At 55.1% G+C, this 22,852-nt stretch overlaps 1 protein-coding gene across 16 annotated transcripts in view; it reads left to right on the plus strand.

Moving 5' to 3' along the window:
- LOC110258817 (uncharacterized) overlaps positions 1-22,852 on the plus strand; it is a 270,157-nt gene that overhangs the window by 68,641 nt on the left and 178,664 nt on the right. For 10 of the 16 annotated variants that reach the window (XR_014817497.1, XR_014817496.1, XR_014817498.1 and 7 more), the window contains 11 exons: positions 1,427-1,626; positions 2,363-2,387; positions 5,459-5,524; positions 5,883-5,930; positions 6,966-7,094; positions 9,210-9,409; positions 10,146-10,170; positions 13,244-13,309; positions 13,670-13,717; positions 15,324-15,523; positions 16,260-16,284. Coding sequence is in view for 12 of the 16 variants with exons in the window: in XM_084979324.1 (XP_084835450.1) it covers positions 1,427-1,626; positions 2,363-2,387; positions 5,459-5,524; positions 5,883-5,930; positions 6,966-7,094; positions 9,210-9,409; positions 10,146-10,170; positions 13,244-13,309; positions 13,670-13,717; positions 15,324-15,523; positions 16,260-16,284 (1,032 nt within the window). In the remaining 4 variants the exon portion in view is untranslated. Of the gene's footprint in view, positions 1-1,426; positions 1,627-2,362; positions 2,388-3,574; positions 3,707-5,458; positions 5,525-5,882; positions 5,931-6,965; positions 7,095-9,209; positions 9,410-10,145; positions 10,171-13,243; positions 13,310-13,669; positions 13,718-15,323; positions 15,524-16,259; positions 16,285-19,348; positions 19,409-22,852 lie in introns of those variants that run through there. The other 6 variants (XM_084979331.1, XM_084979330.1, XM_084979332.1 and 3 more) reach the window with 5 other exon arrangements.

The following is a 22,852-nucleotide window of genomic DNA, read 5'->3' on the forward strand; positions in this document are numbered from 1 at the left end:
CTCCAATTTCCACCAGTGACAACGTCCGGCACTGAATGGGGAACTCGTGGTACACTGAGCGGCAAAAGGGTCATACAGTTTTAATTAATGAAAAGTTCCCCGTATACATTCAGGTTCATTTTTTGTGCTGTGACGTTAGTTGAGGTTGGACACATGCGCAATATTACGAGTCCCCAGGATGTTACCACAGAGACCGTGTACACTCTCATTTGTAGCAGCGCGTTATTCCTAACAGCCAAAAGGTGAAACCAATCCCAAGGGACAGGAAGAGATCAGGGGAGAGATCAAATGCGATATGTACCCCGAAGAGAACAGTGTTGCACCAGAAACAAAATTAAACTATTAGATAGGTTATCACATGGGGGATCCAAAATAAAACACTGTTTAACAGTAGTGACGAGTTCCCATCGTGGCATGGCAGAAGTGAGTCCGACCTGGAACCATGAGATTGCGGGTTCGATCCCTGGCCTCCTCGCTCAGTGGGTTAAGGATCCGGTGATGCCGTGAGCTGTGGTGTAGGTGGCAGATGGGGCTGGGATCCTGCCTTGCTGTGGCTCTGGCGTAAGCCGGCAGCTACAGCGCCGATGAGACCCCTAGCCTGGGAACCTCCATATGCCATGGGTGTGGCCCTAAGGAAGCGACAAGGATGACAAGAAAAAAAAAATGGTGAAATCAGGCAGCACAGCAACAGAGATAGCGTGCAATTCAACACATAGGCGGCAAGTAGACTAGGCAGACTGTCAGAGCTGGAACGGAGAGATGGCTAAGACCTGGCAGCAGGGCTGAAGGGGGAGTCAGTCACTCCTGCATGGGTGCAGAGGTCCTGTGAGTCATGACGAGAAAGGTTGAGAAAGGTTGTTAGGGACAGTGGTGCAAAGTACGTAGCATCGGGAAGTCCTGCTCTCCCTCCCCCTGCCTGAGTCTCCTATTGCCACAGTATTCCAAAGAGAAGTATTACGTGTCTAAGAAGAGAAAAGAGGTGACGCATTGGGGAGGATGGAGCGTGAACACAGGAGCACCCTGTGGGAAGAGTAGGGAAGCGGAAATGATCTCCTGCCATTTCAGCAGATGGAGGAATGGGGCCGGAGGTGAAAATGGGCAGGAGGACTCGGGAGGCTCTCTGGTGGCAGCAGAGCCGGCATGCTCGTGTTGGCCATTTCTCAGCTGGGGAATCCGCCACGGAGAGGTTCCCTTTAGCAAGAGAGGCAGAGGCTCCCTTTCTCAGGTCTTTCAGGGTGCTGTCTGCCTTCCTTCGAGACGTTTCCCCAGGAGGATGGGCCAAGAGGAGCTCCGTCCGTGCCTCATCCCGCCCCCGCCCCCAGCCCCAGCCCTCGACTCCCAGCCCCTGTCCAGTCAGGTGAGGCGCCCAGAGTACCTCGTGAGCAGCACCACCGCCTTGCTGACAGTGACTTGTGTGTCCCCCTAGCAACGCACGACGACGATGTTGTGGAGGCCGGTGGGAGTGAGAAGACCGAGGCAAAGCCCCGGGCTGGGGGACATGAGGACGAGGCGGCCCCAGTACCTGAGGTGGAGGAGGAGGAGGAGGCGGGCCAGCCCCGTGAAAATGGCCAGGAGGAGTCCCCAGCCATCGCCTGGGCCGAGCCGGAAGACGAGCCTGGCCCCAAGGTAAGCTCACCTTTCTTGATGTGAGGTTGGAAAAGGTGCCTCCTTTCTTCTTGGATGTACCTCCTTCAGAAATGGAAATCTGAGAAAGTCCACTGTAGATGATATATGCAGATTGCTGTGCGGAGGACTGTTGAGTCCAAGTTTGGTACCAAGCAGTAGCTCCTTCCAAGGGGCATTTGCAAAAGGGACCGCATCAGTTTCCAAGTGTGCAGTAGGGAGCATATGTCTTTGAAGAAGCCGGAATGTTGTTTTGTCTTGTTTGTCTTTTTTTGCCTTTTCTACGGCCCCTCCCGCGGCATATGGAGATGAGGTTCCCAGGCTAGGGGTCTGATCGGAGCTGTAGCCACCGGCCTACGCCAGAGCCACAGCAACGTGGGATCCGAGCCTCGTCTGCCACCTACACCACAGCTCAGGGCAGCGCCGGATACTTCACCCACTGAGCAAGGCCAGGGATCGAACCCGCAACCTCATGGTTCTTGGTCCGATTCGTTAACCACTGTGCCACGATGGGAAGGCCAAAGAAGCCTGAATGTTTGTTAAATGTACGAGGACTTGGGAGATCTTCCATGAAAAGCTGGCGCCTTTTCCAAAGGGGTCTTCGCCGTGTTCTTTTGGGGAAACGGACTCAACGCTGCCTTCTGTCTGCGTGCCTGCGGTCCCCAACGGCAGGAAGACCTGTGGCCGCAGTGCAGAGGATGCTGTGACACTCACCGTGTTTTCTCTTGTCTCATCACAGGTGGACGGGGCGGACGATGAAATCTGTGAGTATTCTGGAGCCCGGCTGTGCTGAGGAGAAGTCCAGGTGTTGAGGAAATGGGGGGGGGCGTGGGGGCGTGGGAGGCGGGGTGGGGGGGCTCTCCTGCTCCTTTGGTTGCAGAGACACCCTGATTCTGGGTTCCTCCTGGGAATGAGGGTGAAGGATGGGGTGAAAGAGACGGACTTCCCAAGAAGGGCCACCCCAGGTTCTAGGGTCCCTGGACGAAAGGAGGCTCTTTGTATGGCGTGGGTAGGTGTCGGGGGACACGGGGGCGGGGGTGGGGGAAGGGTGGTGCGTGTGAGGGCCTGCTGGTGTGATTGGCAATCAGTGTGAGTGGGTGTGTGCTGTGGGGAGCCGTTTGTGGCTTAGCACCACACAGCTGTCCAGCTTCTAATTGAGGAGTCTCACGATGACCGCAGGCTAACCGTCCATTCCCTCGTTCTGCCCGCACCGGCTGGGAGCAAGGGTTTGGGGGAAAGGCATTGCTTCCTCTGTTGGTCTTTCTTTTCCTTTTCGCTTCCCTCTCTGCCTTGTGTGGACTTTGATACCGTTGTTTCAAACACGTGCCAGGGACTCGAGCCCCTTCAGGCTGTGAGTGTCCCGAGGAGTGTTGTGAACGCTGTGCTCCACCCGCACCTCCTGCCCACTCTGGGCAGCCACCCTTCCAGCCTCTGCTCAGGAGTGGTGTGTCAGACACTTGATGCGCATGACATCAGAGAGTCTTTGTCCTTCTGTGCCTGACTTGCTTCGCTTGAAATGCTGTCCTCCAGCGAGTTCCTGTCGAGGCTCAGGGGTCATGAACCCGAGTGGTATCTCTGAGGAGGCGGGTTCGACCCTTGGCCTTGCTCAGTGGCGGCAGAGGTCCCAGACGCGGCTGGTATCCAGCTTTGCTGCGGCTGGGGTGTGGGCCGGTGGCTACAGCTCTGATTTGCCGCCTCTCCTGGGAATTTCCGTATGCCGCGGGGGCCGCCCTCAAACCCCGAGACGAATCGATCAGTAATGTCCTCCAGTTCTCTGTGCACTGCTGCAGTGGGTAGGGTTTCTGTGGGCTGTATCCATCCCGTTGTCTTTCTCAGTCTGTGTGCCCGTGGGCACTGGGGCTCTGTTTCTGTTGGGCTCTCGTGTGTGTGGCGCTGCCGGGATCCTGGGATGGCGGGTCTCTTTACCCGACACCGATGGTTCTTCCTTTAGATGTCCACGCAGCAGTGGGACTGCGGGGTCCCGTGCTAGGTCCGTGGGCAGCTTTCCTGAGGACCTGCCATAGTGTTTCCTGTCCTGGCTGGGCCAGCTGACCTTCCCGCCCACAGCGTACAGAAGTCCCAGGTAGTCACATCTTCCCAGACGACCTGTTCACGCTTGAAAACACTCCACGTCCTACGAGGAGGGAGGTGATAGCTCGTTGTGCCTTTGCTTTGCCTTGCCGTTGTGGTGGGTGACTTTGGGAAACGTTCCGTGTGTGTGCTGCTGTCTGTTGTCTTCTTGGACGGAGGCGGTCTCCCAGGCTTCCGCTCACCTACACCTGAGTTATTTGCCTTTTGGGTCAATTGATTTGGCGTTGTTTCCCACAGATTCTGGACATGAGCCCCTGTTCCAAATGTAAGGTTTGCAGATAGCGTCTTCTGCGGGTTGTCTTTCCATTCAGTGGCTCGTCAGACACTGTCCTTTCTGTTTGTCTCTGTGTTCATTGAGGTGCCGTGTTGTTTCATTTTCTGCCGTGTAGCAACATTCCCCAGGCGTGTGTGTGCATAAACACAGGTTCCTTTTGGACTGTTATCGTCCGTCCCGGTCGATTTCAGGAGATGGGATCCAGTTCCCCGTGCGCTGCAGCAGGAGGACCTCGTCGTCGCTCCATTCTCAATGCCGTAGTTGGCATCGACTTCCCCCAAACGCCCAGTCCGTGCCCTTCACGAAAGCCACAAGTCTGTTCTCTGTGTCCGTGGGTTTTGTGGACAGGGTCCTTTGTGCCATGGTTTAGACTCCACATCTAAGTGAGATCTCTCTCTTTGTCACGTACTTCGCTTTGTATGAGAATGTCTCGATCCAGCCCTATGGTTTTGAATGGCATTGGTTTCTTCTTGGATTTTCTGGCTGAGTCGTGAATTCCCTCGTGTATGTGGACCACATGGTCGTGATCCATCCCTGTGCCTGTGGACATGAGGTGGCGTCCCTGTCCTGGCTGTTGTGAGTGGTGCCGCCATACACACACAGGGGCATGTGTCTCTTTCCTGGATACGTGTGTCGTGGTATCTTCCAGGGCGCTCGCTCGGCTTGCTGGGTCGCATGCTGTGCTGCGTTCCGTTTTGGGAGGCCCCTCCGTGGTGCCTTCGGTAGTGGTTGTACCGGTGTACGTTCGCACCGGCAGTGCTGGGGGGGAGGCCTTTGCTCCAGCCGTGTCTGCGACCGACACCAGAGCTGGCGGCAACGCTGGATCCTTAACCCCCTCGGCGAGGCCAGGGATCAGCCCCGCAAGCTCGTGGTTCCTGGTCGGATTTGTTTCCGCTGCGCCCCGACGCCCCGACGGGAACTCCTGGCTTGTTTCTTTGCTGTTGCTGTTGAGGTGTATGAGTTTTCTTTATGTGTGCTTTGGAGAGGAACCTCACGGGCAGGGGTACCCGTCTCCTCAGTGTTTCTGTAGAGCTGCTGTCCACAGCGTGGCAGCCGCTGTCCAGAGGGAGCCATTTATGCTTCATTGAATTCAGCCAGTAGTTAGGTCTGCCTCTGGCAGTGAACAGAAGAAAGCAGCCAAGGGTTCACTCCCCCGAGCCAGCACGCAAGGGTGTCCGTGCAGCTGGACTTTCAGGTGTGTCACGCTGGGGCTGAGGCCTCCGGAGGGACTCCTAGAAGGGAGGCGTGCGTGTAAAGCGCCATCCCTCAGCAGCCCACGACCTCGGACGGTTTGCCACTGTGGCCAGTGTTTTATTGATGCTTCTGAGGCCATAGAGCACGCACGGGGAAGTTCTGAGCACACGGAGGACAAGCCAGGGCGGTGCTGTGTGGCCGCAGTCAACCCTAAGTAGGGGTCCGAGTGGGGGACGGTCGCTAACACCTCGATTCCTCATGTCTGTGTTTCTGCAGCTTGGAGCTTGGAGAGTGTGTGTGAGAGCGACCTCGCTGACAGCAACCTCGCAGAAAGTGATCGAGGTAAGAACAGCTCTCAGGTAGGAGCCAGTGGGAGAGGGTTCCCGGGACACTTGGGTTAGGCCTGCTGCTTGGAGGGTGGGGCGGGTGAGTGTGCAATTGCAAAAGAGAAAGAAATTGGTGTAAAGATGTTCGTCGCCTATGTTCCTAAGGAGGGGGAGCAGGTATGAGATGCCCGAATGTTGGCATCTGTGCTCACGTTGTGTTGGCGGGCCTCAGTCCCTGGAGCAGAGGGAAGGCCTGGGCACCTGGAGGAAAAACCCGGGTGATGCTGTGTGACCCGCCGTCACCTCGGGGAAGCCGGGGAAACGGGAGGGCCACTCCTTCTCACGCCTCGCTTCCCCGCGGTGTGTTTCTACAGACTCGGTGGCGGAGCGCACCGACTGCCGCCAGGATGAGGAGGCTGCAGGTAGGGAAGAGCACGCAGCTGGGATCCAGGGGGAGAGGGTTCCTGGGAGCAGCTGGGTTCCACCTGCTGCCGGGAGAGGGCGGAAGGGGGCTAGGACTTGGGTGGGTGGCCTACTGAGCGGAACTCCGCTGTGGTGTTTTCCCCTCTGAAGTTGCTAAGCCGAAGACGACTTGGGTCCCTGGTCTTTGTTGTGCTGTGTTTGGATTCGTGTCTCCTTCCTTTGAGAGGGAGAATGGCTTTTCCCTCCCGAAGCGGCTCCTTCCAGCTCTTGTCTCTGGCCATGGTGCCAGCTTGCTTTGTGGGTCGCACCCTGAGGGTCCTGTGCACAAGAGCTGTTGACTTAGTTTCCTTTGTTGCCCTTGAGGGCCCTGGTGTGGTGGGACGCAACCCTCTCCTAGGCCCTTGACCCTGGAGACCAAGTTTGCCTGGTGAGTGTCAGGTGGCGGGTGAGAAGGCAGGTCTCTCCCTCTGCACGTTTGGGATTTCTGGCCTCCCTGTCCTGGTGTGTCCTGGCGGTGTGTCCTGAGGGAAGGGCCGTTCCCAGAGTTGGATGCCCAGACCTGGGACGTGAGGCGCAGAGAGATCTACGTCCCCTTCCCTGGCATTTTTTTCTTCTACAGGGGATGTGAGGAGTTCCCTAGTGTCCTATAGGTTAAGGGTCCAGTGTTGGATCCCTGCTGTGGTGCAGATTCAAGCCCTGGGCTGGGAACTTCAGCATGCCCTGGGAGTGGTGAAAATCAGTCAGTCGATCAGTCAGTGGGATTGACCTCAGACCATTCTGCATGGTCATTATCTTGGTTGTCTCCGCTCCCAAGAGGCATTTTCACACAAACCCTGTGTGGGGAGGTAACGGTTGGAAGTGCACCCCAAAGAGCAAGATCTCTCTAAGTAGAACTTGGATGCTGGAGGCTCTGCTGGGCAGGTGGGGATTGTGGGCATTGAGGGCTTGGCCTGGGAGTCAGCTGTTAGTCATTTCCCTGTGGTCTTCTGCAATCAGTATATCACTCGTTCTCTCTGTTGTCATGTATTTTCCAGACTGTTGCTTTGGGAGCAAAGGATCGTGCTTCAAAAGTCTGAGGACAAGTTTGTCCTCTGCGAGCTTGGCTAGAATAATTCCCCGGTGGCCACACAACAGGGTGCACCTTGCCACTGAGCCAGATGAAGGTACTGTGGGACCTGACTCAGTACATTCAGGCATGGACAATGATTCTAGTTCATTCAGTGTTCCAAATTTCCGAACAAACTCTACACATGCTAAGCCATGTCTTTCTTTTACTGCATGATGGAAATTCAAATGAACTAACTTGGAGTTCCTGTCGTGGCGCAGTGGTTAACGAATCCGACTAGGAACCATGAGGTTGCGAGTTTGATCTCTGGCCTTGCTCAGTGGGTTAAGGATCCGGGGTTGCCGTGAGCTGTGGTGTAGGTGGCAGATGCGGTTCGGATCCCGAGTTGCAGTGGCTCTGGCGTAGGCTAGTGGCTACAACTCTGATTAGACCCCTGTCCTGGGAACCTCCGTGTGCCAAGGGAAGCGGGCCTAGAAAAGGCAAAATGGCCAAAAGCCAAGCAAGCAAGCAACCAACCAAAAAGCAAATTGAATAACTCCGTTGGTAATTTCACAACCATGGAAATAATGATTCATTTAAACTCAACATTTGGTTCCTGGTTAAAAGCAAAGGTGACCTCACTCACGTTTTGACATTCGCTGATATTTGATGTTTCTAGTTGTACTAGATCCCTCCACGGAACCACATTTCCCAATTGGAAAACAATACTAGACGTGATTTAGAACAACAAGATCATACTAAGAGGAAATGGTGAACAGATATCACAGAAAGCTCCCCTAACCCATTCCTCCAATTTCCACCAGTGACAACGTCCGGCACTGAATGGGGAACTCGTGGTACACTGAGCGGCAAAAGGGTCATACAGTTTTAATTAATGAAAAGTTCCCCGTATACATTCAGGTTCATTTTTTGTGCTGTGACGTTAGTTGAGGTTGGACACATGCGCAATATTACGAGTCCCCAGGATGTTACCACAGAGACCGTGTACACTCTCATTTGTAGCAGCGCGTTACTCCTAACAGCCAAAAGGTGAAACCAATCCCAAGGGACAGGAAGAGATCAGGGGAGAGATCAAATGCGATATGTACCCCGAAGAGAACAGTGTTGCACCAGAAACAAAATTAAACTATTAGATAGGTTATCACATGGGGGATCCAAAATAAAACACTGTTTAACAGTAGTGACGAGTTCCCATCGTGGCATGGCAGAAGTGAGTCCGACCTGGAACCATGAGATTGCGGGTTCGATCCCTGGCCTCCTCGCTCAGTGGGTTAAGGATCCGGTGATGCCGTGAGCTGTGGTGTAGGTGGCAGATGGGGCTGGGATCCTGCCTTGCTGTGGCTCTGGCGTAAGCCGGCAGCTACAGCGCCGATGAGACCCCTAGCCTGGGAACCTCCATATGCCATGGGTGTGGCCCTAAGGAAGCGACAAGGATGACAAGAAAAAAAAAATGGTGAAATCAGGCAGCACAGCAACAGAGATAGCGTGCAATTCAACACATAGGCGGCAAGTAGACTAGGCAGACTGTCAGAGCTGGAACGGAGAGATGGCTAAGACCTGGCAGCAGGGCTGAAGGGGGAGTCAGTCACTCCTGCATGGGTGCAGAGGTCCTGTGAGTCACGACGAGAAAGGTTGAGAAAGGTTGTTAGGGACAGTGGTGCAAAGTACGTAGCATCGGGAAGGCCTGCTCTCCCTCCCCCTGCCTGAGTCTGCTATTGCCAAAATATTCCAAAGAGAAGTATTACGTGTCTAAGAAGAGAAAAGAGGTGACGCATTGGGGAGGATGGAGCGTGAACACAGGAGCACCCTGTGGGAAGAGTAGGGAAGCGGAAATGATCTCCTGCCATTTCAGCAGATGGAGGAATGGGGCCGGAGGTGAAAATGGGCAGGAGGACTCGGGAGGCTCTCTGGTGGCAGCAGAGCCGGCATGCTCGTGTTGGCCATTTCTCAGCTGGGGAATCCGCCACGGAGAGGTTCCCTTTAGCAAGAGAGGCAGAGGCTCCCTTTCTCAGGTCTTTCAGGGTGCTGTCTGCCTTCCTTCGAGACGTTTCCCCAGGAGGATGGGCCAAGAGGAGCTCCGTCCGTGCCTCATCCCGCCCCCGCCCCCAGCCCCAGCCCTCGACTCCCAGCCCCTGTCCAGTCAGGTGAGGCGCCCAGAGTACCTCGTGAGCAGCACCACCGCCTTGCTGACAGTGACTTGTGTGTCCCCCAGGAACTCACGACGACGATGTTGTGGAGGCCGGTGGGAGTGAGAAGACTGAGGCAAAGCCCCGGGCTGGGGGACATGAGGACGAGGCGGCCCCAGTACCTGAGGTGGAGGAGGAGGAGGAGGCGGGCCGGCCCCTTGAAAATGGCCAGGAGGAGTCCCCAGCCATCGCCAGGGCCGAGCCGGAAGACGAGCCTGGCCCCAAGGTAAGCTCACCTTTCTTGATGTGAGGTTGGAAAAGGTGCCTCCTTTCTTCTTGGATGTACCTCCTTCAGAAATGGAAATCTGAGAAAGTCCACTGTAGATGATATATGCAGATTGCTGTGCGGAGGACTGTTGAGTCCAAGTTTGGTACCAAGCAGTAGCTCCTTCCAAGGGGCATTTGCAAAAGGGACCGCATCAGTTTCCAAGTGTGCAGTAGGGAGCATATGTCTTTGAAGAAGCCGGAATGTTGTTTTGTCTTGTTTGTCTTTTTTTGCCTTTTCTAGGGCCCCTCCCGCGGCATATGGAGATGAGGTTCCCAGGCTAGGGGTCTGATCGGAGCTGTAGCCACCGGCCTACGCCAGAGCCACAGCAACGTGGGATCCGAGCCTCGTCTGCCACCTACACCACAGCTCAGGGCAGCGCCGGATACTTCACCCACTGAGCAAGGCCAGGGATCGAACCCGCAACCTCATGGTTCTTGGTCCGATTCGTTAACCACTGTGCCCCGATGGGAAGGCCAAAGAAGCCTGAAAGTTTGTTAAATGTACGAGGACTTGGGAGATCTTCCATGAAAAGCTGGCGCCTTTTCCAAAGGGGTCTTCGCCGTGTTCTTTTGGGGAAACGGACTCAACGCTGCCTTCTGTCTGCGTGCCTGTGGTCCCCAACGGCAGGAAGACCTGTGGCCGCAGTGCAGAGGATGCTGTGACACTCACCGTGTTTTCTCTTGTCTCATCACAGGTGGACGGGGCGGACGATGAAATCTGTGAGTATTCTGGAGCCCGGCTCTGCTGAGGAGAAGTCCAGGTGTTGAGGAAATGGGGGGGGGGGGGGCCCGCGAGGGAGGCGGTGTGGGGGGGCTCTCCTGCTCCTTTGGTTGCAGAGACACCCTGATTCTGGGTTCCTCCTGGGAATGAGGGTGAAGGATGGGGTGAAAGAGACGGACTTCCCAAGAAGGGCCACCCCAGGTTCTAGGGTCCCTGGACGAAAGGAGGCTCTTTGTATGGCGTGGGTAGGTGTTGGGGGACACGGGGGCGGGGGGGGGGGGAAGGGTGGGGGAAGGGTGGTGCGTGTGAGGGCCTGCTGGTGTGATTGGCAATCAGTGTGAGTGGGTGTGTGCTGTGGTGGCTTAGCACCACACAGCTGTCCAGCTTCTAATTGAGAAGTCTCACGATGACCGCAGGCTAACCGTCCATTCCCTCGTTCTGCCCGCACTGGCTGGGAGCAAGGGTTTGGGGGAAAGGCATTGCTTCCTCTGTTGGTCTTTCTTTTCCTTTTCGCTTCCCTCTCTGCCTTGTGTGGACTTTGATACCGTTGTTTCAAACACGTGCCAGGGACTCGAGCCCCTTCAGGCTGTGAGTGTCCCGAGGAGTGTTGTGAACGCTGTGCTCCACCCGCACCTCCTGCCCACTCTGGGCAGCCACCCTTCCAGCCTCTGCTCAGGAGTGGTGTGTCAGACACTTGATGCGCATGACATCAGAGAGTCTTTGTCCTTCTGTGCCTGACTTGCTTCGCTTGAAATGCTGTCCTCCAGCGAGTTCCTGTCGAGGCTCAGTGGTCATGAACCCGAGTGGTGTCTCTGAGGAAGCGGATTCGACCCTTGGCCTTGCTCAGTGGCGGCAGAGGTCCCAGACGCGGCTGGTATCCAGCTTTGCTGCGGCTGGGGTGTAGGCCGGTGGCTACAGCTCTGATTTGCCGCCTCTCCTGGGAATTTCCGTATGCCGCGGGGGCCGCCCTCAAACCCCGAGACGAATCGATCAGTAATGTCCTCCAGTTCTCTGTGCACTGCTGCAGTGGGTAGGGTTTCTGTGGGCTGTATCCATCCCGTTGTCTTTCTCAGTCTGTGTGCCCGTGGGCACTGGGGCTCTGTTTCTGTTGGGCTCTCGTGTGTGTGGCGCTGCCGGGATCCTGGGATGGCGGGTCTCTTTACCCGACACCGATGGTTCTTCCTTTAGATGTCCACGCAGCAGTGGGACTGCGGGGTCCCGTGCTAGGTCCGTGGGCAGCTTTCCTGAGGACCTGCCATAGTGTTTCCCGTCCTGGCTGGGCCAGCTGACCTTCCCGCCCACAGCGTACAGAAGTCCCAGGTAGTCACATCTTCCCAGACGACCTGTTCACGCTTGAAAACACTCCGCGTCCTACGAGGAGGGAGGTGATAGCTCGTTGTGCCTTTGCTTTGCCTTGCCGTTGTGGTGGGTGACTTTGGGAAACGTTCCGTGTGTGTGCTGCTGTCTGTTGTCTTCTTGGACGGAGGCGGTCTCCCAGGCTTCCGCTCACCTACACCTGAGTTATTTGCCTTTTGGGTCAATTGATTTGGCGTTGTTTCCCACAGATTCTGGACATGAGCCCCTGTTCCAAATGTAAGGTTTGCAGATAGCGTCTTCTGCGGGTTGTCTTTCCATTCAGTGGCTCGTCAGACACTGTCCTTTCTGTTTGTCTCTGTGTTCATTGAGGTGCCGTGTTGTTTCATTTTCTGCCGTGTAGCAACATTCCCCAGGCGTGTGTGTGCATAAACACAGGTTCCTTTTGGACTGTTATCGTCCGTCCCGGTCGATTTCAGGAGATGGGATCCAGTTCCCCGTGCGCTGCAGCAGGAGGACCTCGTCGTCGCTCCATTCTCAATGCCGTAGTTGGCATCGACTCCCCCCAAACGCCCAGTCCGTGCCCTTCACGAAAGCCACAAGTCTGTTCTCTGTGTCCGTGGGTTTTGTGGACAGGGTCCTTTGTGCCATGGTTTAGACTCCACATCTAAGTGAGATCTCTCTCTTTGTCACGTACTTCGCTTTGTATGAGAATGTCTCGATCCAGCCCTATGGTTTTGAATGGCATTGGTTTCTTCTTGGATTTTCTGGCTGAGTCGTGAATTCCCTCGTGTATGTGGACCACATGGTCGTGATCCATCCCTGTGCCTGTGGACATGAGGTGGCGTCCCTGTCCTGGCTGTTGTGAGTGGTGCCGCCATACACACACAGGGGCATGTGTCTCTTTCCTGGATACGTGTGTCGTGGTATCTTCCAGGGCGCTCGCTCGGCTTGCTGGGTCGCATGCTGTGCTGCGTTCCGTTTTGGGAGGCCCCTCCGTGGTGCCTTCGGTAGTGGTTGTACCGGTGTACGTTCGCACCGGCAGTGCTGGGGGGGAGGCCTTTGCTCCAGCCGTGTCTGCGACCGACACCAGAGCTGGCAGCAACGCTGGATCCTTAACCCCCTCGGCGAGGCCAGGGATCAGCCCCGCAAGCTCGTGGTTCCTGGTCGGATTTGTTTCCGCTGCGCCCCGACGCCCCGACGGGAACTCCTGGCTTGTTTCTTTGCTGTTGCTGTTGAGGTGTATGAGTTTTCTTTATGTGTGCTTTGGAGAGGAACCTCACGGGCAGGGGTACCCGTCTCCTCAGTGTTTCTGTAGAGCTGCTGTCCACAGCGTGGCAGCCGCTGTCCAGAGGGAGCCATTTATGCTTCATTGAATTCAGCCAGTAGTTAGGTCTGCCTCTGGCAGTGAACAGAAGAAAGCAGCCAAGGGTTCACTCCCCCGAGCCAGCACGCAAGGGTGTCCGTGCAGCTGGACTTTCAGGTGTGTCACGCTGGGGCTGAGGCCTCCGGAGGGACTCCTAGAAGGGAGGCGTGCGTGTAAAGCGCCATCCCTCAGCAGCCCACGACCTCGGACGGTTTGCCACTGTGGCCAGTGTTTTATTGATGCTTCTGAGGCCATAGAGCACGCTCGGGGAAGTTCTGAGCACACGGAGGACAAGCCAGGGCGGTGCTGTGTGGCCGCAGTCAACCCTAAGTAGGGGTCCGAGTGGGGGACGGTCGCTAACACCTCGATTCCTCATGTCTGTGTTTCTGCAGCTTGGAGCTTGGAGAGTGTGTGTGAGAGCGACCTCGCTGACAGCAACCTCTCAGAAAGTGATCGAGGTAAGAACAGCTCTCAGGTAGGAGCCAGTGGGAGAGGGTTCCCGGGACACTTGGAACTTAGGCCTGCTGCTTGGAGGGTGGGGCGGGTGAGTGTGCAATTGCAAAAGAGAAAGAAATTGGTGTAAAGATGTTCGTCGCCTATGTTCCTAAGGAGGGGGAGCAGGTATGAGATGCCCGAATGTTGGCATCTGTGCTCACGTTGTGTTGGCGGGCCTCAGTCCCTGGAGCAGAGGGAAGGCCTGGGCACCTGGAGGAAAAACCCGGGTGATGCTGTGTGACCCGCCGTCACCTCGGGGAAGCCGGGGAAACGGGAGGGCCACTCCTTCTCACGCCTCGCTTCCCCGCGGTGTGTTTCTACAGACTCGGTGGCGGAGCGCACCGACTGCCGCCAGGATGAGGAGGCTGCAGGTAGGGAAGAGCACGCAGCTGGGATCCAGGGGGAGAGGGTTCCTGGGAGCAGCTGGGTTCCACCTGCTGCCGGGAGAGGGCGGAAGGGGGCTAGGACTTGGGTGGGTGTGTGGGTGTGTGGGTGGCCTACTGAGCGGAACTCCGCTGTGGTGTTTTCCCCTCTGAAGTTGCTAAGCCGAAGACGACTTGGGTCCCTGGTCTTTGTTGTGCTGTGTTTGGATTCGTGTCTCCTTCCTTTGAGAGGGAGAATGGCTTTTCCCTCCCGAAGCGGCTCCTTCCAGCTCTTGTCTCTGGCCATGGTGCCAGCTTGCTTTGTGGGTCGCACCCTGAGGGTCCTGTGCACAAGAGCTGTTGACTTAGTTTCCTTTGTTGCCCTTGAGGGCCCTGGTGTGGTGGGACGCAACCCTCTCCTAGGCCCTTGACCCTGGAGACCAAGTTTGCCTAGTGAGTGTCAGGTGGCGGGTGAGAAGGCAGGTCTCTCCCTCTGCACGTTTGGGATTTCTGGCCTCCCTGTCCTGGTGTGTCCTCGTGGTGTGTCCTGAGGGAAGGGGCGTTCCCAGAGTTGGATGAGTTGAAGGAGACGTCCTTGGAGTAGGCGTGGTTAACGAATCCGACCTGGAACCATGAGATTGCGGGTTCGATCCCTGGCCTCCTCGCTCAGTGGGTTAAGGATCTGGTGATGCCGTGAGCTGTGGTGTAGGTGGCAGATGGGGCTGGGATCCTGCCTTGCTGTGGCTCTGGCGTAAGCCGGCAGCTACAGCGCCGATGAGACCCCTAGCCTGGGAACCTCCATATGCCATGGGTGTGGCCCTAAGGAAGCGACAAGGATGACAAGAAAAAAAAAATGGTGAAATCAGGCACCACAGCAACAGAGATAGCGTGCAGTTCAACACATAGGCGGCAAGTAGACTAGGCAGAATGTCAGAGCTGGAACGGAGAGATGGCTAAGACCTGGCAGCAGGGCTGAAGGGGGAGTCAGTCATTCCTGCATGGGTGCAGAGGTCCTGTGAGTCACGACGAGAAAGGTTGAGAAAGGTTGTTAGGGACAGTGGTGCAAAGTACGTAGCATCGGGAAGGCCTGCTCTCCCTCCCCCTGCCTGAGTCTGCTATTGCCAAAATATTCCAAAGAGAAGTATTACGTGTCTAAGAAGAGAAAAGAGGTGACGCATTGGGGAGGATGGAGCGTGAACACAGGAGCACCCTGTGGGAAGAGTAGGGAAGCGGAAATGATCTCCTGCCATTTCAGCAGATGGGGGAATGGGCCCGGAGGTGAAAATGGGCAGGAGGACTCGGGAGGCTCTCTGGTGGCAGCAGAGCCGGCATGCTCGTGTTGGCCATTTCTCAGCTGGGGAATCCGCCACGGAGAGGTTCCCTTTAGCAAGAGAGGCAGAGGCTCCCTTTCTCAGGTCTTTCAGGGTGCTGTCTGCCTTCCTTCGAGACGTTTCCCCAGGAGGATGGGCCAAGAGGAGCTCCGTCCGTGCCTCATCCCGCCCCCGCCCCCAGCCCCAGCCCTCGACTCCCAGCCCCTGTCCAGTCAGGTGAGGCGCCCAGAGTACCTCGTGAGCAGCACCACCGCCTTGCTGACAGTGACTTGTGTGTCCCCCAGGAACTCACGACGACGATGTTGTGGAGGCCGGTGGGAGTGAGAAGACTGAGGCAAAGCCCCGGGCTGGGGGACATGAGGACGAGGCGGCCCCAGTACCTGAGGTGGAGGTGGAGGAGGAGGCGGGCCAGCCCCGTGAAAATGGCCAGGAGGAGTCCTTAGCCATCGCCTGGGCTGAGCCGGAAGACGAGCCTGGCCCCAAGGTAAGCTCACCTTTCTTGATGTGAGGTTGGAAAAGGTGCCTCCTTTCTTCTTGGATGTACCTCCTTCAGAAATGGAAATCTGAGAAAGTCCACTGTAGATGATATATGCAGATTGCTGTGCGGAGGACTGTTGAGTCCAAGTTTGGTATCAAGCAGTAGCTCCTTCCCAGGGGCATTTGCAAAAGGGACCGCATCAGTTCCCAAGTGTGCAGTAGGGAGCATATGTCTTTGAAGAAGCCGGAATGTTGTTTTGTCTTGTTTGTCTTTTTTTGCCTTTTCTAGGGCCCCTCCCGCGGCATATGGAGATGAGGTTCCCAGGCTAGGGGTCTGATCGGAGCTGTAGCCACCGGCCTACGCCAGAGCCACAGCAACGTGGGATCCGAGCCTCGTCTGCCACCTACACCACAGCTCAGGGCAGCGCCGGATACTTCACCCACTGAACAAGGCCAGGGATCGAACCCGCAACCTCATGGTTCTTGGTCCGATTCGTTAACCACTGTGCCACGATGGGAACGCCAAAGAAGCCTGAAAGTTTGTTAAATGTACGAGGACTTGGGAGATCTTCCACGAAAAGCTGGCGCCTTTTCCAAAGGGGTCTTCGCCGTGTTCTTTTGGGGAAACGGACTCAACGCTGCCTTCTGTCTGCGTGCCTGCGGTCCCCAACGGCAGGAAGACCTGTGGCCGCAGTGCAGAGGATGCTGTGACACTCACCGTGTTTTCTCTTGTCTCATCACAGGTGGACGGGGTGGACGATGAAATCTGTGAGTATTCTGGAGCCCGGCTGTGCTGAGGAGAAGTCCAGGTGTTGAGGAAATGGGGGGGGGGGCCCGCGAGGGAGGCGGGGTGGGGGGGCTCTCCTGCTCCTTTGGTTGCAGAGACACCCTGACTCTGGGTTCCTCCTGGGAATGAGGGTGAAGGATGGGGTGAAAGAGACGGACTTCCCAAGAAGGGCCACCCCAGGTTCTAGGGTCCCTGGACGAAAGGAGGCTCTTTGTATGGCGTGGGTAGGTGTCGGGGGACACTGCGGGGGCGGGGAGGGTGGTGCGTGTGAGGGCCTGCTGGTGTGATTGGCAATCAGTGTGAGTGGGTGTGTGCTGTGGGGAGCCGTTTGTGGCTTAGCACCACACAGCTGTCCAGCTTCTAATTGAGGAGTCTCACGATGACCGCAGGCTAACCGTCCATTCCCTCGTTCTGCCCGCACCGGCTGGGAGCAAGGGTTTGGGGGAAAGGCATTGCTTCCTCTGTTGGTCTTTCTTTTCCTTTTCGCTTCCCTCTCTGCCTTGTGTGGACTTTGATACCGTTGTTTCAAACACGTGCCAGGGACTCGAGCCCCTTCAGGCTGTGAGTGTCCCGAGGAGTGTTGTGAACGCTGTGCTCCACCCGCACCTCCTGCCCACTCTGGGCAGCCACCCTTCCAGCCTCTGCTCAGGAGTGGTGTGTCAGACACTTGATGCGCATGACATCAGAGAGTCTTTGTCCTTCTGTGCCTGACTTGCTTCGCTTGAAATGCTGTCCTCCAGCGAGTTCCTGTCGAGGCTCAGTGGTCATGAACCCGAGTGGTATCTCTGAGGACGCGGGTTCGACCCTTGGCCTTGCTCAGTGGCGGCAGAGGTCCCAGACGTGGCTGGTATCCAGCATTGCTGCGGCTGGGGTGTGGGCCGGTGGCTACAGCTCTGATTTGCCGCCTCGCCTGGGAATTTCCGTATGCCGCGGGGGCCGCCCTCAAACCCCGAGACGAATCGATCAGTAATGTCCTCCAGTTCTCTGTGCACTGCTGCAGTGGGTAGGGTTTCTGTGGGCTGTATCCATCCCGTTGTCTTTCTCAGTCTGTGTGCCCGTGGGCACTGGGGCTCTGTTTCTGTTGGGCTCTCGTGTGTGTGGCGCTGCCGGGATCCTGGGATGGCGGGTCTCTTTACCCGACACCGATGGTTCTTCCTTTAGATGTCCACGCAGCAGTGGGACTGCGGGGTCCCGTGCTAGGTCCGTGGGCAGCTTTCCTGAGGACCTGCCATAGTGTTTCCTGTCCTGGCTGGGCCAGCTGACCTTCCCGCCCACAGCGTACAGAAGTCCCAGGTAGTCACATCTTCCCAGACGACCTGTTCACGCTTGAAAACACTCCGCGTCCTACGAGGAGGGAGGTGATAGCTCGTTGTGCCTTTGCTTTGCCTTGCCGTTGTGGTGGGTGACTTTGGGAAACGTTCCGTGTGTGTGCTGCTGTCTGTTGTCTTCTTGGACGGAGGCGGTCTCCCAGGCTTCCGCTCACCTACACCTGAGTTATTTGCCTTTTGGGTCAATTGATTTGGCGTTGTTTCCCACAGATTCTGGACATGAGCCCCTGTTCCAAATGTAAGGTTTGCAGATAGCGTCTTCTGCGGGTTGTCTTTCCATTCAGTGGCTCGTCAGACACTGTCCTTTCTGTTTGTCTCTGTGTTCATTGAGGTGCCGTGTTGTTTCATTTTCTGCCGTGTAGCAACATTCCCCAGGCGTGTGTGTGCATAAACACAGGTTCCTTTTGGACTGTTATCGTCCGTCCCGGTCGATTTCAGGAGATGGGATCCAGTTCCCCGTGCGCTGCAGCAGGAGGACCTCGTCGTCGCTCCATTCTCAATGCCGTAGTTGGCATCGACTCCCCCCAAACGCCCAGTCCGTGCCCTTCACGAAAGCCACAAGTCTGTTCTCTGTGTCCGTGGGTTTTGTGGACAGGGTCCTTTGTGCCATGGTTTAGACTCCACATCTAAGTGAGATCTCTCTCTTTGTCACGTACTTCGCTTTGTATGAGAATGTCTCGATCCAGCCCTATGGTTTTGAATGGCATTGGTTTCTTCTTGGATTTTCTGGCTGAGTCGTGAATTCCCTCGTGTATGTGGACCACATGGTCGTGATCCATCCCTGTGCCTGTGGACATGAGGTGGCGTCCCTGTCCTGGCTGTTGTGAGTGGTGCCGCCATACACACACAGGGGCATGTGTCTCTTTCCTGGATACGTGTGTCGTGGTATCTTCCAGGGCGCTCGCTCGGCTTGCTGGGTCGCATGCTGTGCTGCGTTCCGTTTTGGGAGGCCCCTCCGTGGTGCCTTCGGTAGTGGTTGTACCGGTGTACGTTCGCACCGGCAGTGCTGGGGGGGAGGCCTTTGCTCCAGCCGTGTCTGCGACCGACACCAGAGCTGGCGGCAACGCTGGATCCTTAACCCCCTCGGCGAGGCCAGGGATCAGCCCCGCAAGCTCGTGGTTCCTGGTCGGATTTGTTTCCGCTGCGCCCCGACGCCCCGACGGGAACTCCTGGCTTGTTTCTTTGCTGTTGCTGTTGAGGTGTATGAGTTTTCTTTATGTGTGCTTTGGAGAGGAACCTCACGGGCAGGGGTGCCCGTCTCCTCAGTGTTTCTGTAGAGCTGCTGTCCACAGCGTGGCAGCCGCTGTCCAGAGGGAGCCATTTATGCTTCATTGAATTCAGCCAGTAGTTAGGTCTGCCTCTGGCAGTGAACAGAAGAAAGCAGCCAAGGGTTCACTCCCCCGAGCCAGCACGCAAGGGTGTCCGTGCAGCTGGACTTTCAGGTGTGTCACGCTGGGGCTGAGGCCTCCGGAGGGACTCCTAGAAGGGAGGCATGCGTGTAAAGTGCCATCCCTCAGCAGCCCACGATCTCGGACGGTTTGCCACTGTGGCCAGTGTTTTATTGATGCTTCTGAGGCCATAGAGCACACACGGGGAAGTTCTGAGCACACGGAGGACAAGCCAGGGCGGTGCTGTGTGGCCGCAGTCAACCCTAAGTAGGGGTCCGAGTGGGGGACGGTCGCTAACACCTCGATTCCTCATGTCTGTGTTTCTGCAGCTTGGAGCTTGGAGAGTCTGTGTGAGAGCGACCAATTTCTGACAGCAGAAAGTGATCGAGGTAAGAACAGCTCTCAGGTAGGAGCCAGTGGGAGAGGGTTCTTGGGATACTTGTGTTATGCCTGCTGCGTGGAGAAGACAGCTCTCTCCCTCTGCACGTTTGGGATTTCTGGCCTCCCTGTCCTGGTGTGTCCTCGCGGTGTGTCCTGAGGGAAGGTGCGTTCCCAGAGTTGGATGAGTTGAAGGTGACGTCCTTGGAGTAGGCGTGGTTAACGAATCTGACCTGGAACCATGAGATTGCGGGTTCGATCCTTGGCCTCGCTTAGTGAGTTGAGGATTCCGGGTTGTTGGGAGCTGTGCTGTAGGTCATAGATATAGCTGGTGTCCTGCTTTGCTGTGGTTGTGGTGTAGCCTTGCAGCTACAGCTCCAATGGATCCCTAACTTGGGAGCCTACATGTGTTGCAAGAGTTGCCCGAGAAAGTACAAAAAACAACAATGCAATACAGTTAAATAAAGGAGACCTCATTGGGTTTGTAAATAATATCTAGTATCCTTGATTTCTGTCCACCTGCACAGCTGACCTCAGGCTGCTGTCATGACCTAGCTCCCCTCTCGGGGATGTCCATGTCCAGCTCCCCTGAGAGACCCCCCCTGTCCAGCAGAAATTTGGTGGTCTGTGTGAATGGGCTGCTGGCCTTGCTTCACACACTTTCTTTCCTGGCCCTGTGATCCTGTCTCCTGGATTGACCTGGTCCACTAACTGAGCCTCTGGCAGCAGGACCAGGGGTTCACAGCTCCTGTCAGATCCCCCTCCTCCCATCAGACACCCACCCCCTAATCCCCACACCCCAGTCATGTTGACCCTCTGACCCTTCCTAGCCCAGCCCCGGTCTCCTCCCTTCCAGACCCCCCAAGACTAAGGCCAAACGGAGGCAGGTGGGGAGCATTCACGTCGGGTCTGTACTGAACCAATCTCAGTCTGAGAGAGTTGAGACGTGGTCCTTTCCCTCTGAGTTTGTGTCCACCTCTCTAAGTCCTCCGCAATGTCAGGGCTCCAGAAATCAATGGAGAAGACGGCAACTGTGCCTCAGTGCTCATGCATGCAGGGTGGCTCATCTGGCCCATCCCTGCATCCTTGTGGATGTTTAGTGCTCCTGGCATCACAGAGAAGACATGGCAGGATCCCGACCTGAGTGGGAACTGCCAGGGTCTGAGTCTTCCCTCTGCCTCTGTAAGGCCCAGGGAGGTCCTGAGCCACCCCATGGCACCAATTCTCAAACTGAGGTTGGAACTTCTTTAAACTCTTTGACATAGATGACAAGATCAAACGTAGGAACCCCTGAGGCAATTCTATTCTATGTTCTCTTGGGAAGAGTCAAAGGCTAGAATTCAAGTTCCTTATGTTCCTTTTAGTGACTTTTCACTTCGTCATCTAATACCATGAATGTAACTTGTTTTACTACACTTTCAAAAGCATTGTCTTCTCCGAGTTCCTGCTGTGGCTCAGTGAGTTAAGAACAGGACATGGTGTCCATGAAGATGCAGGTTCAATCCCTGGCCTCACTCAGTCTAAGGATCTGGCATTGCTGCAAGCTGTGGCATACATTGCAAAGGCGATTCGAATCCTACCTTGTTGCGTCTCTCTTAGGCCTGCAGACTTGTATCTGACCCCTAGCCTGTGAACTTCCACATGCTGCAGATGTGGCTGAAAAAAGAAAAAAAAAAAAAAGAACACCTTTTCTTCTATATGCTTTTCATGTAGCAGTATAATAAAAAGATAAATTTATATGTTGTTTAGCACATCTTCATGACTTTGTTAAACTCTTAATACTGAAAAATATTCATTGAATTTCTTTCACTGTAGGTTAGTTACCGTATTGTGTTAGTTTCAGGTGTGCAGCTTCAAGTTCTCTTTCCCTACAGGTTGTGAGAAGATACTGCATAGAGTTCCATGTGCTGCACAGTGAATCCTTGTTGCTTCTCTATTAATCTCACACTCCTCATTGATCCCTTCCCTTCTCTTTCCCCTTTGCTAATGGAGGTTTGCTTTCCATGTCCGTGCGTTGTTTCTGTTTTGTAAAAAAGGTGGATTTGTAATCATGTTTCAGATTCAGCATAGAAGTGTTAGAACTTTAGTCTTTGTCTAACTTCACGTAGTATGATAATCTCTAGGTCCGTCCATATTGCTGAAAATTGTATTGTTTCATTCTTTCTTATGGCTGAGTACGACTCCGATATACATATATATATATATATGAAGTATTTTTTGAAGAAGTGAAGGGTAGTTGATTACCATGTTGTACCCATTTCTGCTGTATAGCAAAGGGACCCAGTCACACCTATTTATACATTTTTTTTCTCTTCTGTTCCATTGTGTTCTCTCCCAAGAGACTGAATACAGTTCCCTGTGCTACAGCGTAGGGCCTCATTGCTTATCCATCCTAAATGTAAGCATTTGCATCAACCAACCCCAAACTCCCAGTCCATCCCACTTCCTCCCCCCTCCCCCTTGGCAACCACACATCTGTCCTCCAGATCTGTGAGTCTGTTTCTGTTCTGGAGATACGTTCCTTTGTGCCCTCTCTTAGCTTCTGCATGTAAGTGATGTCATGTGGTATTTGTCATTGTCTTTCTGACGTACGTCACGTACCGTGATAACTTTAGTGGCATCCCTGTTGCTGCCAGTGGCATTGTTTCTTGTACACAGCTGAGTGGTATGACATTGTATATGTGTACCCCATCGTCTTCATCCATCCATCTGTTGGTGGACATTTAGGTTGCTTCCATGCCTTGGCTCTTGTGAATTGTGCCATGAACATACAGGAGGATGTGTCTTTTTTTTTTTTTTTTTTTTTGTCTCTTTGCCATTTCTTGGGCCGCTCCCACGGCAAATGGAGGTTCCCAGGTTAGGGGTCGAATTGGAGCTGTTGCTGCCGGCCTATACCAGAGCCACCTCAACGTGGGATCCGAGCCACGTCTGCCACCTACACCACAGCTCACGGCAACACCAGATCCTTAATCCACTGAGCAAGGCCAGGGATCGAACCCACAATCTCATGGTTCCTGATCGTATCCATTAACCACTGAGCCACGACAGGAACTCCACCGGAGCATGTGTCTTTTTGAATGAACGTTTTGTCTGGAGAGCTGCCCAGGAGTGGGATCGCTGGATCATATAGGGTAGTACTGTGTTGAGTTTTCTCAGGAACCCCCATACTGTTTTCCAGAGTGTTCGCACCGATTTCCACTGCTGTCAGCAGTGTAGGAGGGATCCCCTTTCTCCACACCCCCTCCAGCATTTGTTATTTGTCGACTCCTTAATGACGGCCGTTCTGACAGGTGTGAGGTGGTCCCTCACTGCAGTTTTGATGTGAAGTCTCCTTGTACTGAGCGAGGTTGAGCATCTCTTCATATGTGCCCATTGGCCATCCATGTGCCTTGTCTAGGGACATGTCTCTTTAGGTCTTCTGGCTCATTTTGGATTGAGTTGTTTGATTTTTGTGG

Source organism: Sus scrofa, chromosome 10, assembly GCF_054392235.1.
Source record: "Sus scrofa isolate SSC_HxYL_T2T_F1_AM1 chromosome 10, Sscrofa_HxYL_maternal_Yorkshire_Landrace_v2.0, whole genome shotgun sequence".
Lineage (NCBI taxonomy): Eukaryota > Metazoa > Chordata > Mammalia > Artiodactyla > Suidae > Sus > Sus scrofa.